The 26226-nt window shown below is 35.7% G+C and overlaps 1 protein-coding gene across 1 annotated transcript in view; it reads left to right on the forward strand.

Moving 5' to 3' along the window:
- Positions 1–13912, forward strand: part of slc6a11b (solute carrier family 6 member 11b) — a 26399-nt gene extending 12487 nt beyond the window's left edge. Inside the window, exons 8-15 of the mRNA XM_017408670.3 lie at positions 4162–4265; positions 4492–4616; positions 5492–5604; positions 6091–6228; positions 8173–8275; positions 8875–8975; positions 9678–9848; positions 11704–13912. Coding sequence (XP_017264159.1) covers positions 4162–4265; positions 4492–4616; positions 5492–5604; positions 6091–6228; positions 8173–8275; positions 8875–8975; positions 9678–9848; positions 11704–11847 — 999 coding nt within the window. The 3' untranslated portion in view covers positions 11848–13912. The remainder of the gene's footprint in view (positions 1–4161; positions 4266–4491; positions 4617–5491; positions 5605–6090; positions 6229–8172; positions 8276–8874; positions 8976–9677; positions 9849–11703) is intronic.
- The last annotated feature ends 12314 nt before the right edge of the window (positions 13913–26226 follow it).

Genomic DNA, 26226 nt, shown 5'->3' on the forward strand with positions numbered 1-26226 from the left:
AGTTAACCATTCAGGGTGGGTCCCATTTTTCAGTAGCTGGTTGATTTGAGCTGCCAGTCGCTCATGGAGGGCAGTGAGTTTCTTCAGCCAGTAGGCATGGATCATGTCAGGTCCTGGTGCTGTCCAGTTTTTCATACCTGAGACTCTTTCTTGGACATCTGCCATTGTGATAGTTACATATATATATATATATATATATATATATTGGAGTTTTCTGCTTAATGTAATTTTATATTTATGACAGTATTTGGTTAGATGGTACGCAGAAAGATGGTTATGAATAAAAACAGACCGATTAATAAAGAAACACACAGCAGCACTGTGAGAGAGGAAGACTGTTTGTTTGGAAGGCTGCTGCTTGATAGAGGACATTACTTTTGACTCCAGTGTTAAATTAGCTTCCTCAAAGACAATCAGGGCTCTGTTCTGTTTACAAAGCTGTGTGGAGAGTGTGTGGCTGGGTGTTGTCCTCTCTTCTTACACCACTGAGCTCCGTGATGCCCTCTCTACTCGCTTCTTTCTTTCCGTCTGTGTCTGTCCTTATTTCACTTCTTACACTCTTGTTTTCCTTACAGCTACAGGTGTGATTGCTTTTTTTCCCCAGCTTTTCCTAGACCAAAACGGTTGTCTCACATGTTATGCTCTTGTTTTGAAATGAGAATGAACTCAGCTTTTAAAAAATAGAGCTATTGCTATAATTATTTGAAAAGTTCAGTTCAGATTTGAGACTTAAATATCTTGGCTAATTCTCACTGAGCAACAGAATAGATTTTTATGTTTAGTCTTCACATTTCCCTCATTTATGCCTGAACATCTGCTAAATTTAGACTTCATTTAGTTTGATCAGTGTTTGTTTGGATTTATATAACACAGTAAATGATGAAAAATATGTGAGACTTAAAATCAAAGTCTGTAAAGCTTAAAAAATCTAGGAGATATTTGGGAGAGCACCATCTGAGAACTTCAGCACTGACTGAAAAAGGTTGAATTACAGTTTGTATGTCCATAAACAAATTTTTATAAACCTTTCACCCACTTAAATATTGTAGTTATAACATTGTGACAAAAACTGAATCACCAGAAAGGAGGCAATAGTGGTCAATATAAAATATACTCACAGAAGAAAACATGTAACAAGATGTAGTTTTATTGCCATAGAAAAAAAGCTCAGGAGTTGAATTTATATTTGATAAAGAAACATAACAATTGTTTGGCATGAGTTATAATTTCTGACATTAAATGCAACACAAACAGTTTGTATGTAGTTTTATACTATGATAGTGCCTGTGTGGGTGGCTGCAGCCTACAGAAGGTCTTATATTATAAAAATGTCACAATGTTTGTGCTTAATTAGCTCAACAGGTTGTAAGTGTTGAGTTCACTCCCTCACTTTGGCAAAGCTTTTCTTTTCTTCCCAATCTTAGTTAAAGGTTGATGTCTGTTCAATGTATAAATCGTTTCTCTTAAAGCCAAAGTTTGCCCATTTTTGCCAAAGTATCAATAGATGTTTTATTTTGTTTTTTAAACTGTAGTTGCTGTGGGAGTTTTAGTTGTTTGTAGCTTGATTTTACTCTCTGATTCAGTTCTTCTCTGACAGAGAAAGGAATTAAAAGACCCGACAGAAGATTTGTGTCAAGTAGTCTTTATTCTGGTTTTAGAAATGCTGATCACCTTGTAGCACCTTGTGTTATTTAAACCCTAACCTTTAGGACTGTATATGAGAAACCTAAAATCTCTTTCCACCAAGTGCTTTAGAGCTCCATTCTGTTCTGTTGTAGGGCTTTTTTTGTTTTATTTTTGATTGTTCAGATCTTCATCAATTGTTACACTCTAAAACCTGTGTTTGTTTTTTGCGTTCAAACTATTATGTCATCCAGAAGTTAGTTGGATATTTGTATAGAGAGAAGGACAGGCATGTTGGAACGTGGCTGTAGCGTTGCTCTCATTGAAACATATTTAAAAGCACAACATTATAAAAAGAGTAGAAATGTAGTTGTGTTAAGATCATTTAAGATGACCGCCTTCTCACAAACGAGTGATGTAACTGAAGCTTGACTTCCTTTCTTAATCTAGTTGGCTTCTTACCAAACATTTAGAATCACTGCAGATGACTGCAAATCAACACCAACATATAACTTAAAAAAAGCACATTATCTGTTAAATCGAATGTTCGATCAAATATTCACCGCATTAAGCAACCTCATTCTTTCTTTACGCTGCCCTCTAAACGTTTGTTACAGACACTCATTCCAACTATTCGTAGAGCTTCGTGTACCTCAGCCACATCCAGCACTATTTACCCGGCTTTTTGCTAATTATGAGTTTCAACAACAGCGACTGCAGGAAAAGAGAGTTAGAAATAAAGTCAGAGTGGTTTTGTATTTGGAAAACAAACAGAAAGAGTTTCATTTATAGTTAAAACCAGATGTGATACGACCAGACTGTTGCATCCCTGTGGCAGTATCCATGTTTGTAAATCTGCAGCTGAAATCACTGACTAACACCAAAATCGGGGACGTAAAGAAGCACTGTGAGTGGTGCATTTACATTACAAGAACACTATCTTACAGCCAATGTCATCCAGCTTTCACTCAGTAGAAAAGTTTCCTGGAGCCACAGTCTCAACATAACCAAACAGAAGACAGCCAAATTAGGCACAACATCAACAAGTGATTTTCTCTGAGCCTGGGCCTTTAAGGTTCCCCTGCGCTGTGCGGCCATCAGCCGAGGGTGAACTAAAGGGAACATTAATGAACATTAGGAGAGAAAAGCCTGTTCTTCCACAGGAACAGTCCTGTGTTTGTGAGGTCACAGAAGTTACCGTGGTTACTCTCAGGAGGGAGCGAAGACCTTGCGTTTGTTAATTGTTTTTTCTGTGGGGAAATGAGATTAGTTGCTGAATGGTGATGTGAGAGAGTTTTTAAAGAGGCATGCTGCATTAGATTTGAATTTGCTAGCACCCCATGCGATCCTGTGGGTCTTGATGTCCTGTGTTGTTTTGCGAACTCGCTTCATAAAGCTGATTTTAAAACTCAAGGAAGAAACTTATATTTGCAAATTCCTCTGTAGTGAATGAAAAAATCTGGTATCTACATCTACATAAACACCATTAATATTATATTAATTGATACAGAAAAGGTTAAAGTGTTGTATTGAACTTCTAAACATAAATTGCCGATAAATAGTTTTAAAACATTAAAATTGTTGTGTATGGATTGTATTTAGGCTTTTGCTTTGAGCAGGTAAGTGTATAATGGAGATATAAAATCCTTAGTTCTAAAATGACATATGAAAGATGAGTGCAGTTCAATTCAGATCTTAATTGATAAGTTCATAATTATTTATTATTATTTATTTAGCTAAAGACTGGCTGAGTATAAAGTTCATCATGGATACAAACTTCGGAAGTTTTGATCTGATATAAACTTTTGTCTCCAGTGCTAAAATGTTTCTAAAGAGTTTCTAAAGTGTTTCTAAAGTTTTTCTGTGAGGTACAAAATATTAAAAGGGTCATCTTTGCTTTGAAATGAGACAAACAAAACCTCCATACAAACAAACATGAATGACTTTTTTATTGTTTTTCTCGAAAACGCACCTTTGAAACAACTTTACAGGATCTATGTCTAACTGAAGACGTAATTCAACCATCCTGGGTTTATCTTCTACCATTTATCTGGGATGAAAATATCTATTAAAATTCTAATTTCTCAAATTCAGCCTTTTGCTTCACAACATTATGGATTGGCTTTGGAAAGACGGCTTACTAAACACAATAAAGGAAAAGTGAAAGTAAGGAAAAACACACTGAAAGATTTTAAAGATGTTTGCGACCTCTCCAGGGTGTGCCGCACCTCTCTCACACAATGACCGCTGGAAAAACACACCAGCAACTTGAAAAGGAAAAAAAGGGGTAAAAAAAAAATGAATAGACAGATCTTCAAAACATACTAGAAGTAGTGTAGACAGTGTTTAAAAAAAGTGTTTCAGTAAAAGTATTGAAGACTTTGGGGAAGACCAGGAAATGAGAGTTTGACTGAGTATTTATTTGAGTTGAACCTGACAAAACATGCATCAACATTCACTTATTCAAATATTTTTTGTCTTCACAGTATTGCATCAAATAGCATACATTCTGGATGTTTACATTTGTTCTGTTTCTAGGTATGGGTGGATGCAGGAACCCAAATCTTCTTTTCCTATGCCATCTGCTTGGGCTGTCTTACTGCTCTTGGAAGTTACAATTCCTACCACAACAACTGTTACAGGTAATGATACACATGCTAGTAGATGGAGTATTAAATAAAATATAAGTAGTAAGTATGAGTAAATGGTATAAGTATCATTGTATTAACTGAATTATTGTAAATATAAAAGCTACAGGAGCATGATGAAAGTGAAAATGGTTAAAGTTTATTTTAAAGATTGTCAGCTTCTTTTCAAGTCAATTTACAGCTCTGACAGTAAGTGTTACCTCTTTTTCTTACTCCTCAGAGACTGCCTCATGCTATGTTGTTTAAACAGCGGTACCAGCTTTGTGGCAGGTTTTGCCATCTTTTCAGTGCTGGGCTTCATGGCCTACGAACAAAATGTTCCCATCGAAGCTGTGGCTGAATCCGGTGAGAGAACTGCAGCATAATCACAATTAGCATCAGTCTTTCGAACTCTGTTGCTCCTGTGCAGATGATACAGACAAGAAAAGGAAAACCTTTGTGCTCTCACAGATTTTATTGTGGTAAAATAGATAAACCTACCCAGTTATATAACTCCACACTCCTCACTTAGGCTTTTAGACCACTGTATTATGGATTATTTAGGTCAGCATAAATGATTTAGTGTGACAGAGCAGAAGAGTTGAGATGTTTGTCTTAGGCTACAGCAAGGACATAACTTAATGCTTCACTTAATGCACTTCTACAAGACACTCAAAATGTGAGTCCTAAATAACACAGCAGTGTGACACTTATTATTTTAAGCCAATTGGACTTACAGAGAATCTGGATTAAAAAAAGGACAAGGAGTGTTATTAATATTATTATTATTACTATTATTATTGGTAGATAGTACATTGCAAGAACAACGTTATATGGTAACAACTTACAGTTAATAAACAAAAAAAACAACATATATATTTCAACCTTTATTAAATTTTCTGTGCTGTACATTTTTAGTCCATTGAATTATCTTCTGTGGTTTCACATGTAAAATGTAAGCAGCACGTAGTAAACACTAAAAAGCAAATCATGCAAACAAGATGATCTAGTTCTCAGCTGAGTCAGAGAGCAAAATGAAATGCCAAATACACAGTTTTTTCATTGGAGTGATTGAACATTTGCATAATGTGCTGTGAACATAACGAAACGTTTCTAACATACAAGAGAAATGTAACTAAAACTAAAGTTTTGTAGGGTAAGTTGCCGCTTTATATTTGTCGTTGTGTTCTGTCAGAATCCTGTGGATAGGGATCGATGCTTGTATTTTCGTTGTCATGCAGGTCCTGGTCTGGCCTTTATTGCATACCCCAAAGCTGTAACTATGATGCCTCTGTCTCCACTTTGGGCTTGTCTCTTCTTCATGATGCTGATTTTCCTCGGCCTGGACAGTCAGGTGAGCTCTTCAGGAGTAAGAATTTAACAGCAGCTAAAAATAAAAGTAAGAGTCTGACAAACACTGAACACTGGAAGTTGTTTCATTTACATCCAGGGCAGTTAGTCCTGAAATCAGAGTCACCAAAATGTTTTGGAAACAAGAAAGCTGTACATACAGTAGAATCTGGTAGAGAATGAGCTTAATAATGTAAAAGTAAAAGCTAGTGTGTAGTGGGTCTCACAATATGAATCCTGTTTAAAGCCAGTGACTTGCTGTAATTGGAACATGAAGGATTATTTAAATATTTACACTTCACATATTGTATAATTGGATTTATTAAGTGTATCCTATGCTTGTAATGTTTATTCATGCAGAGAAATATGTTTGTATAGTTATTATTCTATAATCTGCCTCCAAACAAAGAATGTAATCAGCAAATGAAAAGAAAACAGATGGAGTATTTATAATTTGTGAAAATGTCCTGCTTGTTTATTTGTGTTGCAGTTTGTGTGTGTGGAGAGTTTGGTGACAGCTGTGGTGGACATGTACCCAGAGACCTTCAGAAGAGGCTACCGCAGAGAGCTGCTGATTCTTGGCATGTCGATAGTGTCCTTCCTCATCGGGCTCATCATGTGTACCGAGGTGAGACCCGCTTACATCACTTACATCACCTTTCATACAGTTTGTCCATCTGTGTAGATTCCTACATATGTGGCGTGCTTCTTTTGAGTCGCTCATAATTTAATGTTGATTAATGTTGATTAAATTAGCTCTCTTTTAGCTGTTAATTTATTACAGCATCATCTGTAATGTACAAAGCCTCTAATAAGACTTTAGTGAAAAACACATTTTAAATAAGTTCCTCATGTGCACAAGAAGCTATCCGGTGCACATGACAAAAATACTGTGTGTGAATAAGAAAAAAATTATAACTTTCTGGTGTGCACAGGATGTTATTGCACACAAAATCCCTGCTACGAACAAGAGAATATTCAAAGCAATTTATTATTTGATATAAAAAGTGAAATTTGAGATTTAATTCAGCTATATTTTGATCTTGGATGAAAGTATCATGAATATTTTGTGTTTTTAGAAAGGTTGATATTGTTCTGAAGACATTCTCCAATCTGAGTTTAAGATTGGCTGCCAATAGGATTATCTGATGTACACCAAATAGTTTATTATATGCACAAGAAAATTATTTGGTTTTTGATTTTGTTTTACATGGTTTATTTAATAGAAATATTACAATCTTCCTCCTGGACGTGACACAGGCTGCACCAGAAGTGCTGCAGCTAGAATTTGCTGTTATGAATGTGTAATGCTATGTAAATAACTGTGTGAAAGTAATAGTGATGTAAAGTATTATACATTAGAGCTTGTTTTAATAGTTTTGAGGGGGGTATTTTTTTAGATTAGAGGGGGTTTTGAAGACAGTAATCCATTTAATTAATTTTATCAGAATTAAACGTTTTTCTCTAAACTGAGGCCTTTCAGAGAGCTACAGCATCTACAACAGGTATGATATTAAATGTTCATTATCTTTTTACAGAAGCTCACTTCTAAAGATTTAAACTTTGGGGTTTAAAGTCTTTTATCTTTATCCTGCTTTAATGGAAAAGAACTTGGTTCCTCACATTGTCAAGATAGTCTTTTTTCCACTAAAAGCTTTTCACCTCCCTATATGCACTGCACTGTATCCACCCCCTCTGTAAACAAACTGTACAGTTCTCTAAAAGTCTATAATGGCCATAAAACACACAAGGAGAATTTAATACAATATTGAAGTGCAGCACATTTTTGGTGTTTTCTCTGTTATAGAGCTGCAGTTTAGACAGGCTTGACCTTTGCTTCCACCCACTGCCAGCAGCACTACCTCCAATCTAGACATTTTATTTTCTAGCTGCCATAAAACAATCATGGGTAAAGTGTCACAGCGAGCCTGCAGGGGAGCCAAACAAAGATCAGTCTTTTGTTTTTGTTGGTCAATGTATGGCAGAAGTCTTTTTAGCAGGTAAAAATATTTTATTTACGATAATAAAAAATGTTATAATCTTTTTTTAATGACTTTAAAGTAGATTGAATAATAAAATATGAGATGCTGGCTGTAGCCTAAGTAAAATAATCTTTCTAGGAAAAGTATTTCCAGGAAAAAGAAAGTTTACAAAACAGTCAAATTATTCATCACTGGCATAAGCAAGTGATATTTAAATAAAATCTACCAGGCCTGATGTCCTTTAGTGGATTAGTTTGAAGAACTTTTATAATACAGCCACACTGTATCACTAAAACACGGATCATTTTTAGGGCTAAACAGCAATTGTTTGGTACTATAATAAAAAACAGCAGAGTACAAACATTAAAATGACCATGAGCAGAAATCACTTGAACATCCTGAGGCTATAAAATATAATTTTATTAAAACATCTTAATTAATGCTAAATAAAATATATGTTTGCAGTTTTACAGTAGTATAACATCTTGTAGCAACAAATCTTTAACAAGCATCTGATTCCCTTCATGTTCGCCAGCAGATGCTCATTCAGAAGCTGTGAGAACTGACACCTGTCTGTCTTTTCCCATCAGGGCGGGATGTACGTCTTCCAGCTGTTTGATGCATACGCTGCCAGCGGGATGTGTTTGCTGTTTGTGGCCATATTTGAGTCCATGTGTATTGGCTGGGTGTACGGTAAGATCGGAGTTTAAATTCAACTCGAAACGTGAACATTGTATTCTAATTACTCACGCCACAGATTTATACCAGTTTGTCTATTTGTTGCCCAAACAGCTGCTACACACTCAGAAAACATGTGTTCGCCTTCCTTACTGCAATAATAATATTGTTTGTCTGCCCTCTGCTGGAGAAAGTATCAAACACATGAAGCTATTGTATAAGGCACAGAAATCAGGATATTAAGACATAAAAAATGCTTAAGTTATGCACTTTTATGCCTAATAACCTATCCTGGAACAATGCATGCCATACTAAGACAGTAGCAAACAATCTCTTTTATTTTAAACATGCATTTATTTATTTGAGGGGGGAAGGGGATGATATTGGCACGTAAATATTGAGGTAATTGGTCAACAGCTACAGTTGGATCATTTTAGCATGACACTTTACAGTATGTCTTTGTCTCTGCTGATATAAAGACTCAGAATAGATTTCATTCTCATCATGTCAGCAGCATTGTGTCGACACAACCACAAACTGTCAAAACACATCAATCACGTCGTTATTTTGATGATACATTCAGAACCTCCTGAGTGAGGCTTGTTTGCTTTCAGGAAGTGACAGATTCTACCTAAATATTGAGGACATGATTGGCTACAAACCCGTCTTCTTCATCAAGTGGTGCTGGATGATCCTGACCCCGGGCATCTGTGCTGTGAGTTCAACTCTGACGCAGAGGCAGCGACACACACACACGTGACCTCAGCATAGACGAGAGGCACACTCATGCAGAAGGTTTAGATGTTGTTGTTGTTGTTTTTAATGACCTCAGGTAAATTTTGGGGTTTCAAACTGATTTCAGTATGTATTCAGGGGGTATCTAAATAATCACATTATTATTAAAAACAGTGGCTAAAAAAAGCTGAACTAACATCCCTTATTTAACAATGTTTTATGCTCATTTTGAAAATAATATAGTGTAACTGTACAGTTTAGCTGTCCACTTAAGGCCAAATTTTGTGTCATTTTGGTGCTTCCTTGTCTGCATGCTACAACATTTGACTGATAACATTTGATGCCACCAAAAAATCTAACAGCAACTAGAAACATTAAAGATTGAATTAGGAAAACAAAAGTATCACCCTGAGAAAGAATAGATTCAGAACTCAAAATGTTTTCCTTTACTTTAGTTTTTTTTTACATTTTCACACTAAGCAGTGGGTTTATCAGCATTGGCCATCATTGCAGTTTGTTTCAGTCTGTTTCATTGTGTAAAATGAACTTTGTCAGGAATTAAAATATTTGTATAATCATTTCACATATACAGTCATTATTTAAAAAGGGGTGTTTTCTTTTGTCTTTTCACACTTCAAATGAAATTATTTGCAAACAAAATGTTTTGTTTTTTTTAATGCAGGGGATTTTCCTGTTCTTCTTAATTAAATACAAACCTCTGAAGTACAACAACGTCTACATCTATCCTGACTGGGGTTATGGGATTGGCTGGTTCATGGCCATGTCCTCGATGGTTTGCATCCCACTGGGCATTATCTGGATGATCTGGAAGACTCCCGGTACCTTTTCTGAGGTAAAACCACCAAACTGAACAAATATTTTAGGAGACTTTTAGAGTTAAAAAAAAAGAAAAAGCAAACATCAAACAGTTATTACCCACTCTGTATATAGTAAGCATAATTGCTGTAGAGCGTTTTATCTAGATACAGTTTATGTCTATATGACTAGTGCTCTTGTAGGGAATCTTGTAGACTTTGTTAATATTCCTCCTCTCATCAAAGCTACGCTTTAGCTCTTAAGACTTTTACTTATCTGCAAAAAGAAGGTTTTAACCTATTTTCATGTCAGTGTTTATTGAAATTAGGATTGTCTGTTGCCCATCTAGCATCAGAAAATCTTCTCATTGCAAAAATCTAACAGCACAAAGCACAAACCATTTGCACTCATTATAAATTAAACACCAGATTTGAATCTTTCTTGAAAAAAAACATAAAACAAAAACCCTTTTCTGTTATCTTATATTTCAATCACCTTCAGTGGGTGTTACGTCATAAAAGAAAACTAATCCTGAAACTGTGATGATGTTTATGGTTCTTTCTCTTTGAAACAACAAAAAATACTTGAGCAATTGCAAAACGTTTCCTGATGATCTTGGGATAAGTTGCTATCATTAATCAAGACCACACATTTTTTATTTAATCATAATTGGCTGTTTTTAGAATTTTGAGGGGGAAAAATGTTTTAGATTTGAATAAATCACTTTTCAACAATGCAGTGAATAAACTGGAGATACAGCACTTGTGTTAGCTTTCATCACTGCTAGAGAGAGAGAATCAAAAACACAAATCATAGGATTTTAATGTGAGGCGATCAATAGTGGCCTTTGGCAGGTTTGGAGTCTAATGATAAAAAGAGAGATAAATTCAGTAAAGTTGTTGTGTCTAGAATGACGTTAACATTGGTGACTAAAATTTTGTTTGTTGCCGGTTTGTTTCCCTTTAAAAGGTGTCACATTTTTGTTGTAAGTCAGGCAATGTGGTTGTGTTGGTCACTCTGAAACAAACAACACGTCCAAGCTGATCCCACAGGTGTTTAATGGGGATGAGGCAGGAGATCCCATCCTCTTCTCTCCCAAATTCCAGAGTTAGTGTCTGATAAACCCCGCTCTGTGGGGGCGAGTGTTGCCATCTTGGAGGACAGAGTTCAGCCCCAAACTGTGGAGATATTGGATTGCCACTGGTGGCTCACAGGTGCTGACAACCAGATGCTAATCAAGCAACAGACTGTCAGCGTCTGGGGTACAGAACCTCAAAACAAGGGTCAATAGCAAAATAAGATGTTTGGCATTGGCAGAGAAGATTTAGCAATCTTTTCATGGGCACAACTCAGCTCTGCAGCTCAACCCACAAATGTATTTCCTAACAAATGTGGCAACATTTAAGAGGAAATAAATAGGCCTTTCAGTGGTATAAGATTTATTGCCAAGGAGCACTGTTACAACAAAGAAATAATGAACCAGACATTTCCAAAATGTTCTTACTTTTTGTGCCATGTTTACTTATGTGTGCAGTGCAACATATTTTATTGGTTACTCGTATGGTTGGTGGGAAACTCTTTTGGAGCTCATGCAGTTCACTTTTACATTTGATATGATAATATGTAACACACTCTTTATGTTGTGTCAGATGGAACCAAAAAAATTACTTCTCACAAAGTGTTTAATGTTACATTGGTCATTATCTAATGTAAGTTCAGATCAACTCAACAACAGTTTGAAAATAGTGTTAAATTATCAAGTGAAACATATTTACTCTTAATGGTAACCAGTTAAATGCGTCATTTTTAGTTTCTATTTTTATACCCCACAAATTTCTTATCACAGAATGAAAAATAACACTCGTTTCTTCTCTCTGTCCGACTCCCTGCAGAGAATGAAGAAGCTGACCACGCCCAGCGCAGACCTAAAAATGCGAGGGAAACACGCCGCCCTCAGTCCTTACGCCGTCAATGATGCAAAACTTAAGGTCGATGGCAAAATCTCCACCATCTCAGAGAAAGAGACGCATTTCTAACCCACTGTCTGACCAACCAGCCAAACTGCCTGCTGTCTATGATGAAAAGTCCAACAAACAAAAACCACAACATTACCAGCCGTTACACAAAACAACAAATGAAACAAATGACTCAGAGTGCCATTTTTGTTTTGTAAAAACAAAAGTTTAAAAAAAAGGGGAAAAAAATCACTGATTATGTAGTCTGCTTCTGTTTTGCACAAACTTTATATAACACTTGATGTTTTCATTTAATACTCAAAATATAGCAACTGTTTCCCTATTGTTAACCATTAATATTTAAAGATGTGTTTAATGACGTACAATAAATGGTAAAAATCTGTTCTGTCAGTAATGGTCACACTAGTGTCTGTGCCTTTAGAACAAGCCAATGTGTTGTGTCGTATAAAGCTTACACTTGACAGGAAAAAGCAAACTACTGTGCCTCTGTTTTATGTAACTACCTAAGATGTAGCAGCTTGGGGACCATGCTACATATTTCTGAGTGTGAGGAAGGAACACTGCAGAAGATCTCAAGACTGAGGCTATGAGTGGGCTCGACACTTCTGAATTTAAAACTTTTAGTCATATACAAAGAGTTTTACCTTTTGGTTTTATCTGAAGCAGCTGCAACTGTGAGGGCTCTTGATTATTTTAGGTCTGTTCAGAGCAACATAAGAAACTAAAAAGCTCTGGTTGAAAGATTAGTTTATTGATCCTTACCCTAGCATTTATTGGGCTCCTTTATGGTTTCAAGTTTTCTGTGGTACCACGTTTTTTGACTAAATGTCTCTGCTTGAGAGCTTTACAGCAAAACTGAAAATGCTGAAGGTTCAAAAAATATTCTGTTATGTAGTTTGAGCTCCATATAGATGTGTGTGGCTCGCAGGCTGAGTCCAAAACACACTTCTTTCTTCTCTAGCCACCCTCCTTTAAGTCATGGATCTCTGTCATTTCACAGTAATTATGCTGAGCCTAACGTAGACTGACAGATAGACGTGCCTCAAACCCTGCATTTTTATTTCCTGCTCCGCCTGTAAAGAAAATGATGGATGCACATCAGACGAGCATTTCAAACCTCATCTGTCCTCTTATTTTTCAATCTGTGCATTCTTTTCCCCTCATCTCTCCTTGCGTTTCTTTCCCTCTCAACCTCAGCCCTTTTCAATGTTTTCTTCCTTTCTGCTTCCTTTCATTACATGGTTGGCTTGAATCATTACAAGGGCCTCATATGAATTCATAATACTTTGCATGTCATTACACATTTATGCCTCAGCAATATTATTGCTATTGAGTTTTGTGACCTTTTGTCTGACATGGAGAACCTCACAGTTTCAATTTTGCTGTCTGAGCCTTTGCAGAGGTGGAAGTATTGTTCCTGTAACTGCAGTGGGAAACAATGAGCTGGTCTCATTGTTCCGATCTATCCCATCAAAACTCTAATTTCCTTCCACTCTTCCTTGCTTCATCCAACTCTTACACTTCCCTTCTTTCTCATAATTTCTGATGAAAATGCAATCAGAGGAGAGCATCTGAGGGAATGAAAAAAGCGAAACAAAAAACACTTCTTACAGTCATTAGGAGGAGGCAAAGAAGGCAGAAGAAAACTTAGAGAATCGCTGAGTGGAGGAAGTGAGTGATTGGGTAGAAAATGAGAGAAATTAAGAACGTGTTTAGCATTTGAAGCTCCTTCTTTAATTTGGTCATCTAGGTGCAGCTGAATTTTGACAAAATCACCTCCTCACAGATATTTGTACAAAGTAATAGATGTGTGCATTCAAAGTAATAGCCTGCTGTTTAACAATGATCACGTTGATGTATATTTTTACATTTCTTTCTAGAAATCTTTGGTTCATTTCTTGAAATGAAACAAACGAAAAAAAAAATGCCTGAAAACAGAATTGCTGTAATAAAAACAGAACATGTTTCTTGTTTTGACTTTTGATATGCTCAAAAGATCCTTGTTATAGACATATAATGAAAAGTGTTTGACTGTTCTGAACTGTTCTACACACATTTTGGTATTCACAGGACACACAAACTGTCTGCTTACTCATTTTTAAGAATAAATCTGAAAGAAAGTGGACTTCAGACTCTAGTCTTCATTTATTTCATCACACACACATACATTTCTTTAACTGACTTTTATTTAACATTAGTATTAAATACCTTAAACTAACCTGAATAAGATGGCACTTTGCTATAACCAACTCAATGATTGCATCACAAACAAATTTACACTGTTTAATAAATATTTTGTAACGATTATAAAAGAGTGCTGATAAAGTTTTAGAAAAATAATTTTAGGAACAGTAAAACATCCTTAACACTATATATTTTTGCACATTTTTTGCACTGCTTATGTTAACTCTGACAGACCCTTAACTGTTATTGTTTGGAAAAAAAATGTTTTCCCTTTTTTGCCATTTCAAAGATAGATAATTGAAATAAAAATGGTAACTTTAATCAACATAAAGAGCTAACGGGCAGCAAAAGTTACAAAACAAAACTGAATAAACCCAGAAGTGCAACATCAAGCCAGAAGAAAAATCCCAACAAGGTGTGAGAACCAGGGAGCAGGCAGTATGACAGAACAGTAATTGAAGGTGAGCAGTATAAGTATGCTGGGAGGCATGATTACAGAGTGACTGCTGCTGAGGCTAATGACTGGATGACCAGGTGTAAATGATTAACTGAAGGCAAGGATGACTTAGGGGAAACAATGGTCAACGACACTGGGGAGAGACAGGAAATCATGCTGTAAATGAGAAAATATCCAAATAAAAACAGGAAATGATGACAGAACTTATAATAAATTTCAAAAATAAACTCAGTCTAGAAAACAACATAAAGCCTGCAAGATCATGATAAATTTTTTTTCACAAAAAGTGAGAATCATCACAGTATGAGTGTGAGACCGTTTGCAGTTCTGCATGCACAGCTGCTGAAGACTTCAAAAATCAGCTTTAGTTCCTTGGATTTGGAGGTAAGATCTGAGTTTGATCTAACATAGTAAATCTGCAGTAAATCTTTTGTTGCTCTGTCACAGGGTTACTGCATGAAAACTTCTAAAAACTCTTTATGGGATAGAAATGTTTCTGGATCCAAAGCAAAGTAATTCTGACATCAGTGTGAAAATTTGAAATGGCTTCACGCTGCTCTTTAAACAGAAATGTAAACTCTATGAAGTGCTGAAATTAAAAGACTCTTTGCCTTTTTGGGGGGGTAAGGAGCCAAACAGAATGATAAGAAGATTGAGGACGTGTAACCTTTTGAAAAAGAAGAAAAAACAAACAAACATAAAAACTAGAAGCTTCATTTTTTATCGTTGTAACCACATTGGTAAGTGATGTGACAATATCCAAGATATAAAGAGTTTATGGCTTCTACACTTGCAAACTTTCACAACTTTTGGGCCGATAGGCATCAGCTTTGAACTGTAAACATATCATTGCCTCATATTTTCAGTATTTACTTCATCTTTTTTCTTCACTGCACTTTTATTATGTCCTCTGCCAAATCTCAGTCACTTGCAAGGGTTTTCAGCTCACCAGGTAGTTGACAACCATGTCACTGCTCATGAGAGACCAGCTCAAAGGCAATCATGCACAAAAGTAAACTCAGGTGAAAGCAGACCTCAGGAAGATAGTTCAGATCTTTGGAAGTATGCATTTGTGGATAGGTTACGCACAATTAATCTTACCTGTTGTAGATAGCTCTTTGAAGGATCTTATTTGGAGAGGTAGAGTTGAATTCTGACTGGATTGATGAGCTAATGACTAGTCTGATGAGGGCCAAGACCAAAGTGGATTTCAGCCTTTATGAAACACATTTATGTGACAAAAAAGCAAGACAAGAGGTGAAGAAGGGAACAAATGGGATGAGTCAAGCAAACACACCCTTTTACATTACCACAGTAAGTAACAGACATAATTTTACAGGCATTATAGAGGCTGGAAACAAATAAGAAAACATAGGAGATGAAACAGAGGAGCCTATAAGAGAGAACAAAAACATGCAGCTTTCTTGCTCTCATTATTCTCATGAAGATGGCAGATTAGTTGAGTCACGCTCAGAGTTCTGGAGCAGCGCTTCCGGACAAAGCCATGATGGAAATACAATGTGCTGTGTGGACAAAAGTCATCCTCGCCCAAAGATTACTTCAGCCTAGATTTCTATCCTCATCTTTTGAGGGGAAGCGAGAAATAAAAATAAATGTATAACAACACAAAGAATGGGTTCTTTAAAGGAGCTATAACCATTTATATTTAACAACTTTCATTGCCTTTAAAATTTTCCAGAGGTTGGTTTTTTTTTTTAAGTTTTATTAATGTTTCCTGGGGGAGGGGAATTTGGCATTTACAAACTAAATACATTTAGAGACTGGATGATTTTTGACCTTTGTTTCAAGTGTAGCAATAAAAGCAGTCATTTTTAGTGTTTTTATTGGTGTGAGTTAATCTCTCACATGTGTCGGCGTTGTTCAAGGCTTTAATCTCATCTACATTATATCATGATCTGCTGATAAGATCCCAGAGGCACAGAAGGCTGCAAATAATTGTGTGATGGAAACAAGAGATAGACTCGAACAGAGGAATAATATATATAAAAAAGGTAATGGTTAAAAAGCTAACTAGTGTGACAGGGGGACTAGATACAAAATGTAGACCTGACACAGACAGAGGTTGTATTTTATGGTGAGAATAAACTAATCAAAAATCAGATGAAGAAATGTTGCAAAATCAAAGTTACGGATGATTAATGCAACTGATTTGTCAAAACTGATTAAAACTTGCTTATCTTAGAATATTTCATAAGGAGATCAGTGAATGAGAAAGATTGTCATTTTATGTTAATCCCAGAATGAAATAATTATGTTAAGAATAGCCTGAAAATGTATTAAATGACTTAATAGGACTTTTTAAAGATAGGTTTTTTTTAGCTTTTTATGATTCATTAGTTAGAGGTCACGTTATTGCTTCTATGATTCAGAAACACTCAATTTCTGCACAAAGTCATGTCGGTTTTGGTTTTAAGGAAAAAGGGCTAAAATTATTCTGCTGATTTCAGCAGGGGGCAGCAAATTCTAAACTACTTGACAAAAGAGGCTTTAAGCACCAGGTAAAAAGGTTTCTGTATTCTGTGCTCTGCTAAAAAAAATGTGTGTTCAGGATTAATCTCTGGATATTTTTGTCTGTAGCACATAAAGCAGTTTGCAATTTCCATAAAGCTAGACTCAGACTGTATTTATTTTGTTTTTAAGGACTGAATGAGAACAGTCTTAAAAAAGAAAACAACACAAAAACCATAGTATTACATATGGATTTTTGTGCAAAATAAATATTCTGTCTGCATCCTCATCAGAGAAAAGCAGGACTTGGGTTTTTATATTCAATCCCATCAAAGTAAATAAAGAACAAGTGACCTTGAGGGAATGAGGATGGTGATCAATAGTGGAAAATAAATGAGTGAACAATAATAAAATACGAAGAGAGAAGGAAGGCAGGAGGGAGAAACTGGAGAGTCGAAGCGTGAAGGCACAAGTGAGAGCAATCTGGTGTTTAATAAAAGGAGGTAACAGAGAGAAAAATGTTTCCTACACCTGGTGAGGGCTGATAGGAGACAGAGCCCCACAGGAAATTTTAGGCCAAAAAGAGTAGCTATCCTTATTATGACTTGCATGAAAAAGCTTGAAAATATCTGTTTACTGATATATTGAACTGATTAATAGTACAATTCCAGTGTGTATTTGAGATATATTATAAACAAAATGGATTTTTGAGTATTTCCAAAAGAATTGGAATCTCTATCTAAAAATCAGCAACTGTTCCCAAATTAGCCCTCGGGCTAAAATCAGTTTTATAAATAATTTCCTAAAAACTGCACAGATGTTACTTAAAAACACAAAAACACAGCTCATTTCCAAAATCATCAAGCTAATCTACCATCAGAGCAAATCAGCACTCATAGCTGGGTTGTTGTTGATAATCTGCAGGCTAAAAATCACCAACAACTTGTTTCTGGTTACAGCACGGGCCAAATGCACCAACTGGATCTCCTGTTCAGGTTTTTAATGTGCTAGCGCCATTTTGTATCTGCAGTAACAGATGTATCCACTGTACAGCTGAGGAGACATCCAAACTACACAGTGAGGTGAAATTTATTTAATTCATTGCATTTTTCTCTTGAAAATGATCTAGTTCTGTAGCCGTGGGAATGTGTTTTACATAGGGAGTGCTGTGAGAAAGTGTCAAATAAGAAAAGCTGTACTGTTTTACAGGGATGTGACCAAACAGAAACCTAATTTCCCCTATTAATGAACCATTATGATAAAATATCATTGGATTACAAAATAACATAAACTAGTGGTTTAAACTGTATGTTCTTTTGTATTTGTTTACTCATTCATTGATTCTTTTTTCAAAATACTTTATTTTTGACTTGTTATTTCTTAAAACCCACAAAGGGTTGCTGTAGCATCCTCAGCACCCCCAGTTCCCACAGCCTTGTTCTATTTCTACCACAGTCATAAATACAGAAACCTTGTTAATTGTCTTGATCAACATTAACCCACATGTTGATATTTTGTTTGCGTGGTGATTAAAACACAAAATTATTTGTGGATGTGTGTTTAAGGGAAACTGAAATAAAGAAGATTTAGTTACATAACTTGTGGAGTCAAAGAAGACCTAATTAAAATCTATAATCAAAAACTCAACGCTGTGTTGGTAAGGGCTCCTTGCTTTGCCATCAGTAGCAGGTTTAGCAATAAGTAATTTTGTGTATCATAACTTTTCTTTTAAACTTTAAAAAATAGTGTCAGTTTTTAAAGTGTTTGATATGAAGCAGTATTTTTAAATTTGGGTCATAATTTGATACCTTTGAGCTGCTGAATAACTATAAGAATGGTCAAGAAACTGCTGTAAAGCTCAACATATGTGCTGTGGGTGAATATAGGAGGGAATTCAAGCTGGTTAGAGGACACATGGCTCGAGGGCACAAAATCACAAGAGCCTTGCATTTTCATGCCTGGTTGAGGTCTATTTACAGTTAATTTAATGCTGTTTTTCAGTGAAAGGCTTACATCGATCATTGGCAAATTTGTTTAGGTTTATTTAATGTGATAAATCAGGTTAAAACCAATTTGCTGCTTTATGTGTTTGTTTTTGTACTGAACTAAACAGCAGTGGGTACAGATCAAAAACAATGACATTCGCACTAACACATATTTTATTTGCCATGTACCCCATTATGTGTCTGTTATCTCATGGCGTGTATGAATATGGAGTTCATGTGTATTTCTTCTGTAGACCCAGCGAGTGGGTTATGCCCATTGGATAGACCCCGTGGTGTGTGATTCTGCAGTAATACCTTCTGGCAGCTGTGTAATTTCTGTTTATTTCTTCCTGACCTTGGAAAAAAAATCTTCCTCACCAATGCAGGTGTTTTTGTCAAACACACACAAATACACACACATGCACAAAAGCCCCCCCCCCCCCTTAAAATTACAAAATTAAATACACAGCAACAGAATTTCCCTCACAGACACACATTTAAGCCTGGAGCCACCAGCCTACATTCACACATCACCTCCCACCATCCTTCATCTAAACACACACACACACACACACACACTTAGAGTTAGTAGGTCACTTCACTGTTCAGGGACCAGCCAAAGACAGAGCTCCCAAATACACTGTAATGTGGTGGAATTGGTCTCTGATTAGTTAGGACACCCTCTCTGTAGTATTTTTCAGAATAGGGTTCAAAGAGCACAGTTGACTACCGTTAGCAGGTTTCTTAGAGACAGTTTCTTGTTCTGAAATGAGTTTAAAATATGTTAAATCTGTAGTCATTAAATTTCCTGCCGTATCCAGCAGTCAGTGAACTCTTGCGCAGAAAGGATTTAGGGCAGAGTAGCTGAGTTAGCCGATGCTCAAATGTGAGCAACTTATTCAGCAACTCAAACCTTAAAGAAAGTCTTTCCAACCACTCCAGTAACATGAATTTTTACACAGCTTTACTCCTACAACAGATGGTTATTTACCTGAATGTTACAACACAGTCCAAAGTCCATGTAACACAGTCCGGGCCTGAATTCGCAAAAAAAAAAGTGCTGTCTTTTTACACATCATTTACACCTCATCATTTTCTCCTTCTCAGAGCAATAAGCAAATAGAGCTAATGACTTGCCAACACAAACATACCTATCAAGATCAGCAGGTGGGAGCAGTTTGTACTATTTTTGCATCCAGTCACAGTTGTCCTTGTTGCACAACCTACTGTAAAAATGACCGTCTGCCACAAACACGGGCACTCAAGTGACAAAGAAGAAGAGAAAAAAACCTTTCCTGGCTTTGAGCTCCTCCTGGTCGGCTGAAGAGCAGATGTACTTTTTAAAACTGCACAAACATTTCAGTGTGGAATCACACTCAGGATAACATTTTTAGATAAATAAGTGACAATATGTGTTTTCTGGATCATCATTCCATCTACTTATTTTTGCTTAATAAATAATAACCCTACTCCTTAAATCCATCAAACAAAGGAAAAATGGTGATCCTGACTCTGTGTTTTGTTAGATTTGATTTATTATCATGTGTTCCATAAGTTGTAGTCATGAATCTAATCTTTCACTAATTATTTTCAGACAGATATACTGTAGTCTTTGCACAGTCATAATTTTTCTTCCATTGTATAGTCAATTATAAATACAAAATGAAGCAATTTCTCAATTTTTTATTTTTATTTTGAGGGAACACATCACAATAATAAAATCATTAAATCAAAATCATCAGTAGATGGTGTTGTACATCAAATAAACTGTAACTGAGCAATTTTTTGTGTTTATTTACTGAACTAAAATTACAGATGAAAACTCTTACTCTACAAAAAAGAAATAATGCAGATGTTTCAGATCTGTTCTGATTCATGACATATTCACCAGTAAATGTGTTCCTCCGATGTTCTTCAAAAATAGGTTCCTCACACTCGTGGTGCTGCTTCATTAACCTTTACTCAAATGACCAAGCAAGGCTGAAAGCAACACAAACACAATTAAACTTCTTTTGTACTCGCTTTGTAAGAAGACCAATTAAACTATGCTTTGTTTTTTTTTTCCTCTCCTAAAATCATTTTATTTTTTGTTACTTTACCAACTGATCTTAATGGTTACACAGAAATGGGTAATGAAAAAAGAGAAATGCTGTTAATCTGAGAAGAGATGCTATCTTTCCAGCAAAACATCTGGCTACTCCAAGACAAAAGTCCTCATCTTGTGAACTTTAAATTCCTTTGTAAAGCTCATGTTAATTGAGGTCAATTCAGTCTATGTTGACCTTTGAACCTTCAGTGTTTTTTGTTGGAACATTTCCTGCTAAACTGTGGTAAAATTTGAATATTTTTATCTGCAACTGCAGACTTTTTGTTGTGTGAATTAAAGCCATCTGAAAATGAGCGAACACCAAAAGAAAGGTCAGCAAACGGAGCAGAAAATAAAGCTGAATATGAAGTTCTTACAATAAAAAAGAGCTGCAACTATAGCCTCTCATCCCTTCACATAAAACAACTCTGTTTAATGGTATTTTTTCACAGTGAATAACCAAATATCCAGTGTGTCACATTTAGAAGCATATTTGCACTTGCCTCTCACTGCCTCAATAATAAAGCACACTCAGAGGACAAGGAATGTTACATCAGCGCACACAGAGAAAAACTGTTCTCACCTTCATGAAATGACTAAAAAAAACCTGAAACAAACCAGTAGATACAGACTGAAACATACATACCTCTTCAGGAGTCAAGAGACTTGAAAATGTGCATGTTGATAAGTTTAGCTGCAGGCAGAGACGCCTCCCTGAGAGCCACTTTAATCCAAGTCCTTCACACCTACTTTTCAAAAGGTCACCATGTAGACTCAGGAGAGAAAACAGATAAATTGTTCCTCTGGTCACATCCATCCACAGGTTTCGTGTTGTTTGGAAGCGTAGTATTTAATTACATAACAGAGACGTATAAATGTGACCAGCAGGTAAACTTAATGATGTTGCTGTAATGAAATAGAAGCTTCATCATGCTGACATCAAAATGAACTGATTAATAATTTTGGTTATTTAGTTGATTTATTTTTGGAAATTAGATGTCTAACTTACACTACATTTAATGTTTTATATGAATAATTTGTAGAATCATTTGAGAAAAACTTTGAAAACATATCTTTTAGATGTTACTTAAGGAAATGAATTAGCTTCAGAGGATGTTAAATGGCAGCACCAAAAACAAGTTTCTGTGAGTCAAATATTCCTGTACCTACTGAATGTTTATTTTTTTCTCCCTCAGACAATACTGATTCCCAGACAATATTTTCTTTATTACTTTAGTTTTACCTTGACTTATATTTTCTTAGGAGCATGCAGGAAGTTGATCCAATCTGTTTATTTACAAAGCTGTCATATGATTTTTGTTGTTTAAAGACTTAAATGGAAGCTTTCTAAAATTTTGTTTGACAAAATCGAAGTCTAATACAAAAACTCCAATGACAGGGGAATTTTTTCTCTCTTGCTTTTATTTATTTATTTATTTATTTTGCTCGATGCATTCATCCTCTATTAGTAGAGTCCCATCACATCCAAAACCCACCTACCAGCATCAAATCTGAATGATAAAGAGTCATTTTACCGGCACTTCAACAACACGTTTTCATTGAAAGAAGCGTGACATCTAAAGCTCACTTCAGTTCTCATTATCACACGGGATATACTGTAGATTTTCACATACAGTAAAATGGGAAAGAAGTCTGTAAATCCACAAATGATCTTATAGTACATTACCCAAATTCCCTGTGCCTAATGGTGTGTCAGCATGGATAGGCCATTAGTATTTAATGATGTGCCTTGCAATAATGAGTGGAGTATTTGGTTTACCATGCCATGAGTGGCTGCACAGAAATAACATAAGGAGAGCGAAGAGGAGGCTAATTTAGTCTGATAATTCAGTGCCCCGAGCGATCTGATCCGATTGGTTCTTGTACTGTTCGAATGAAGTGCCTTTTCCCTTTTGTGAGTGCACATGGTGAAAGGCTATTTCAGATTTTGTGCACGCAGCGTGAGCATTACATTCTTTCTGATTTACTCAGTGAGCAGCAGGGTATTACTTCATTTTGAGTTAGAACACACTTCTTCTTGTTTATGATGTTAGGTTACATGTTGCATGCCTATTTGTCTCTCATTCAATTACAATAAATATCTATGATGCAGATTTATTCATTTTAGAATGTTCATATTTAATTTGCTGACTTTTATGGCTGAAGTCTGATGTTTAATTGTGGATTTCACGAACTTCTTACATAATTCTTAAGAAACTGAGTATTAAAAATGTGGGGTACTGTTACTTTGGTTTGAAAACCTAAACAATTATTTATTTTGAAAATCAACTTATCTTTTTGTCTCAGATTTGCGCAGATTGGTTCATTTATTTTTCTTATTTGGGGAAGGGGGACATTTTTCTGGCCTTATTGGCTATTTGTTTATACAATTCATAACAGCATCCTCCAATGTGTTTCTTATGCAAGAGAACATGAAGATTTACACGTTACACAACTGAACTACAGCATAGGACATTGGTATTTTCCTCAAATATTCATGTTTTCAACTGATTTCAATTATAAGCCACAAAATTCTTTTAAGAAAAAGGGGAGGCAGATAGCATTGGTCCAGTAAATTACCAGAAGTTAAAAGTTTAAACTACTTGGTTAAGTTTAGAGAATAAAATAAATAAAGCACATTTAACAGTACACTGACACAAGGTAGTTTTGGGGGAGAACAGTGTCATACAGAACTGCAATTCTTCAAAAAAAAAATCAATAAATTGACTTTCTCCTCATAAATTATTTTAACTGCAGTATAACAAATGACTTACTAATGCGTAAAAATTGATTTTAGATTTTCAGTCTATAATTACTTTAGGATTTATTTACAACTATCCAAAGAAGGAACTACTTCAGCATTAATTTGAACCAGAATCAATGCCATTTTGATTATCAGAAATGAGCGCTGAAAAAATGCATTTATATGCTTATTACATGTATTTTTATATAACATTGAAGAAAATGGAGGAACAGAAGACAAAACCAACACAACAAACAAAACAGAATACCAGTCAGGTAAAGACACAAACATTATGTGAAATAGCCATCCTGCCCATTTACTGCATCCCAAAAGATAAAGCTATTACTTTATTTATTAGGTTTACAAATGACAGAGTAAAAACTAATAAGTAGATCCTGATGAAAAGTTAGCTTTGAGCTGCGCAGCATCTGTTCTTTCTTGATTTTTTTTATACAAATCTTCTGCTGAGTCAGCATGTACTTGCCTGCAGAATCCCTCATGTTGTATAACCAGAGCTATGAAGCCTAAAGGATGCTTTCAGTCACGTCAAACATTAATGTCAAACTTTAAGTATGAAAAAAGAGAATAGTGTTGTGTGTTTATGAGTTGGGCTGATACTGTCATCTTTTTCCCTGTTGGTAACTTGATGAAAGCTGTTACTTCAGGACTATGATTCAGCATGATGCAGCTATTTCTGGACAACTTATGTCTTCATGCTGCCCTTCTTTACCCGCTGACTTTCATTGCCTGTTTCTTATTCTAAACCCTCGGTCTCTTGCTTCTTTCTCCTTCCCCTTTATTCAATCACTCCATGTTGTCTCTTGTTTTGCCCCGTTATCTCACCTCTTCAATCTGTTCTTTTTGTCATCATTCTGTAACTCCTCTTATTTTAAAGCTCCTCTGTCCTCCTTCACCCTTCGCCGTGAATAAAGCATGCCAGTCAGAGGCTCGTAGGCAGATCTGTCAGGACTGTTCATGGTAACCTTTCACTGATGAGGACTTTAATAGTTAAGCCAGCAGCGGTGCCTAGTTGTTGATTTTCAACAAGCTCTTCTCCTTCCAACCCTCCTCCAGCTTGTCTTGTTGTGCCAGATTTTTTTTTCTTTGTGTGTGTGTGTGTGTGTGTCCTGCTTCACAAACTTGTTCTGAACAAAATTGTTAGCAATTCCTTTTCAGTGTATATGCATTTTGAGGCAATATTAGAAATTGGTCTCTTTGTTTTCTACAAATACTCTTTGGACAGTGCATTTTTTTTTTTTTTTTTTACAGAACCTCAGGTTTTTATCTATCATGAATCCTCACTTACATAAGGAGAGCCTGAAGAGACAGATTAAGAAAAGGCATAAATCACTTAATTACTCTTTTAAAGGGTTTTATTTTTGAAAACAAATAACCTTGAGATTAGAAAAATATATTGAAAATGCTCTGATAGTCATGAAGTCATTTAATGCTTTTTTATGCAAAAGCACAAAGACAGAAACTGTTAGTTGTTACCTATAATAAACCAGTAAAGTAAACAAAGATAAGAGTGGTTCACTGTCCTGTAATTTGTGTTACTGCTGGCTTACTGTGCTCGACACTATGGTTTTAAGGGTTTTCTAGGTTTTTTCACTGTCCTGCTTCAGAGCAGTGTTGCTGCATTTATTATAAGACAAAAGAGGGATGATGACATTATCCCTGACCCTACCTCCCATCACTGGCTCTCTGAAAGATTTTTGACTGATTTTAAAATTATATTGCTCACATTTAAACCTTATATACGGTCTTGCTGATAAATACATCCCTGCTTTATTGACCTGCTACACATCTCATCTGTTCATATTGGCAAAGCTGGTCCTACGGGTTATTACGAGGTCAGAGGTTGCGACAAAAGGAATCTGGATTTTACAGTTAGAAGCTCTGCATCATTTATCTTTCCGATCTTATGCACAGTTAACTTTTTTCATCTTTCAAATCCCTTCTTAAACATTCTTTCTGATTTTGTTCATACTGTAGGTGTACTCTCAGTTCCCTTGCAGTGTACGTTGGTTTTGTTGATTCTGTTGATTCTGTTGCTTTTTGGTTAGATTTGGGTCTTCTTAGGTTCAGAAACCCAAGAACAAGGAATTCTTTTGGCAGACTTTATGAAGTATCAACACTAGTTTAGTCAATGCCCGATGACAGAAATATAATGCTATCTGAGACCTGAAGAGTCTGAGATGTAGATTTTAACATTTTTTTTATTTCATTTTTCTTAATAATTCACAAGTTGACATTGAGGTGAACATGTTCGGACCATCACTCCTATGAAGATCAATATCTTTCATGAATATTTTTCACTTATCAATAATATCCATCAGTGTGGAATCATCTGCTCTTTATTGTTTGAAAATGGCCTCATGACCCCTCTCATATTCAGGAGCTGCAACAATTGATTCTCTTTTCATTGCTAAAGTCAGATCAGACTTTCTGGTTTTATAGAGCTGTTCATACTTGCTAGTGATTATCTAATTATTTAGTTGCTACTTACCATTGT

This window comes from Kryptolebias marmoratus, linkage group LG4, assembly GCF_001649575.2.
Source record: "Kryptolebias marmoratus isolate JLee-2015 linkage group LG4, ASM164957v2, whole genome shotgun sequence".
Taxonomy (NCBI): domain Eukaryota; kingdom Metazoa; phylum Chordata; class Actinopteri; order Cyprinodontiformes; family Rivulidae; genus Kryptolebias; species Kryptolebias marmoratus.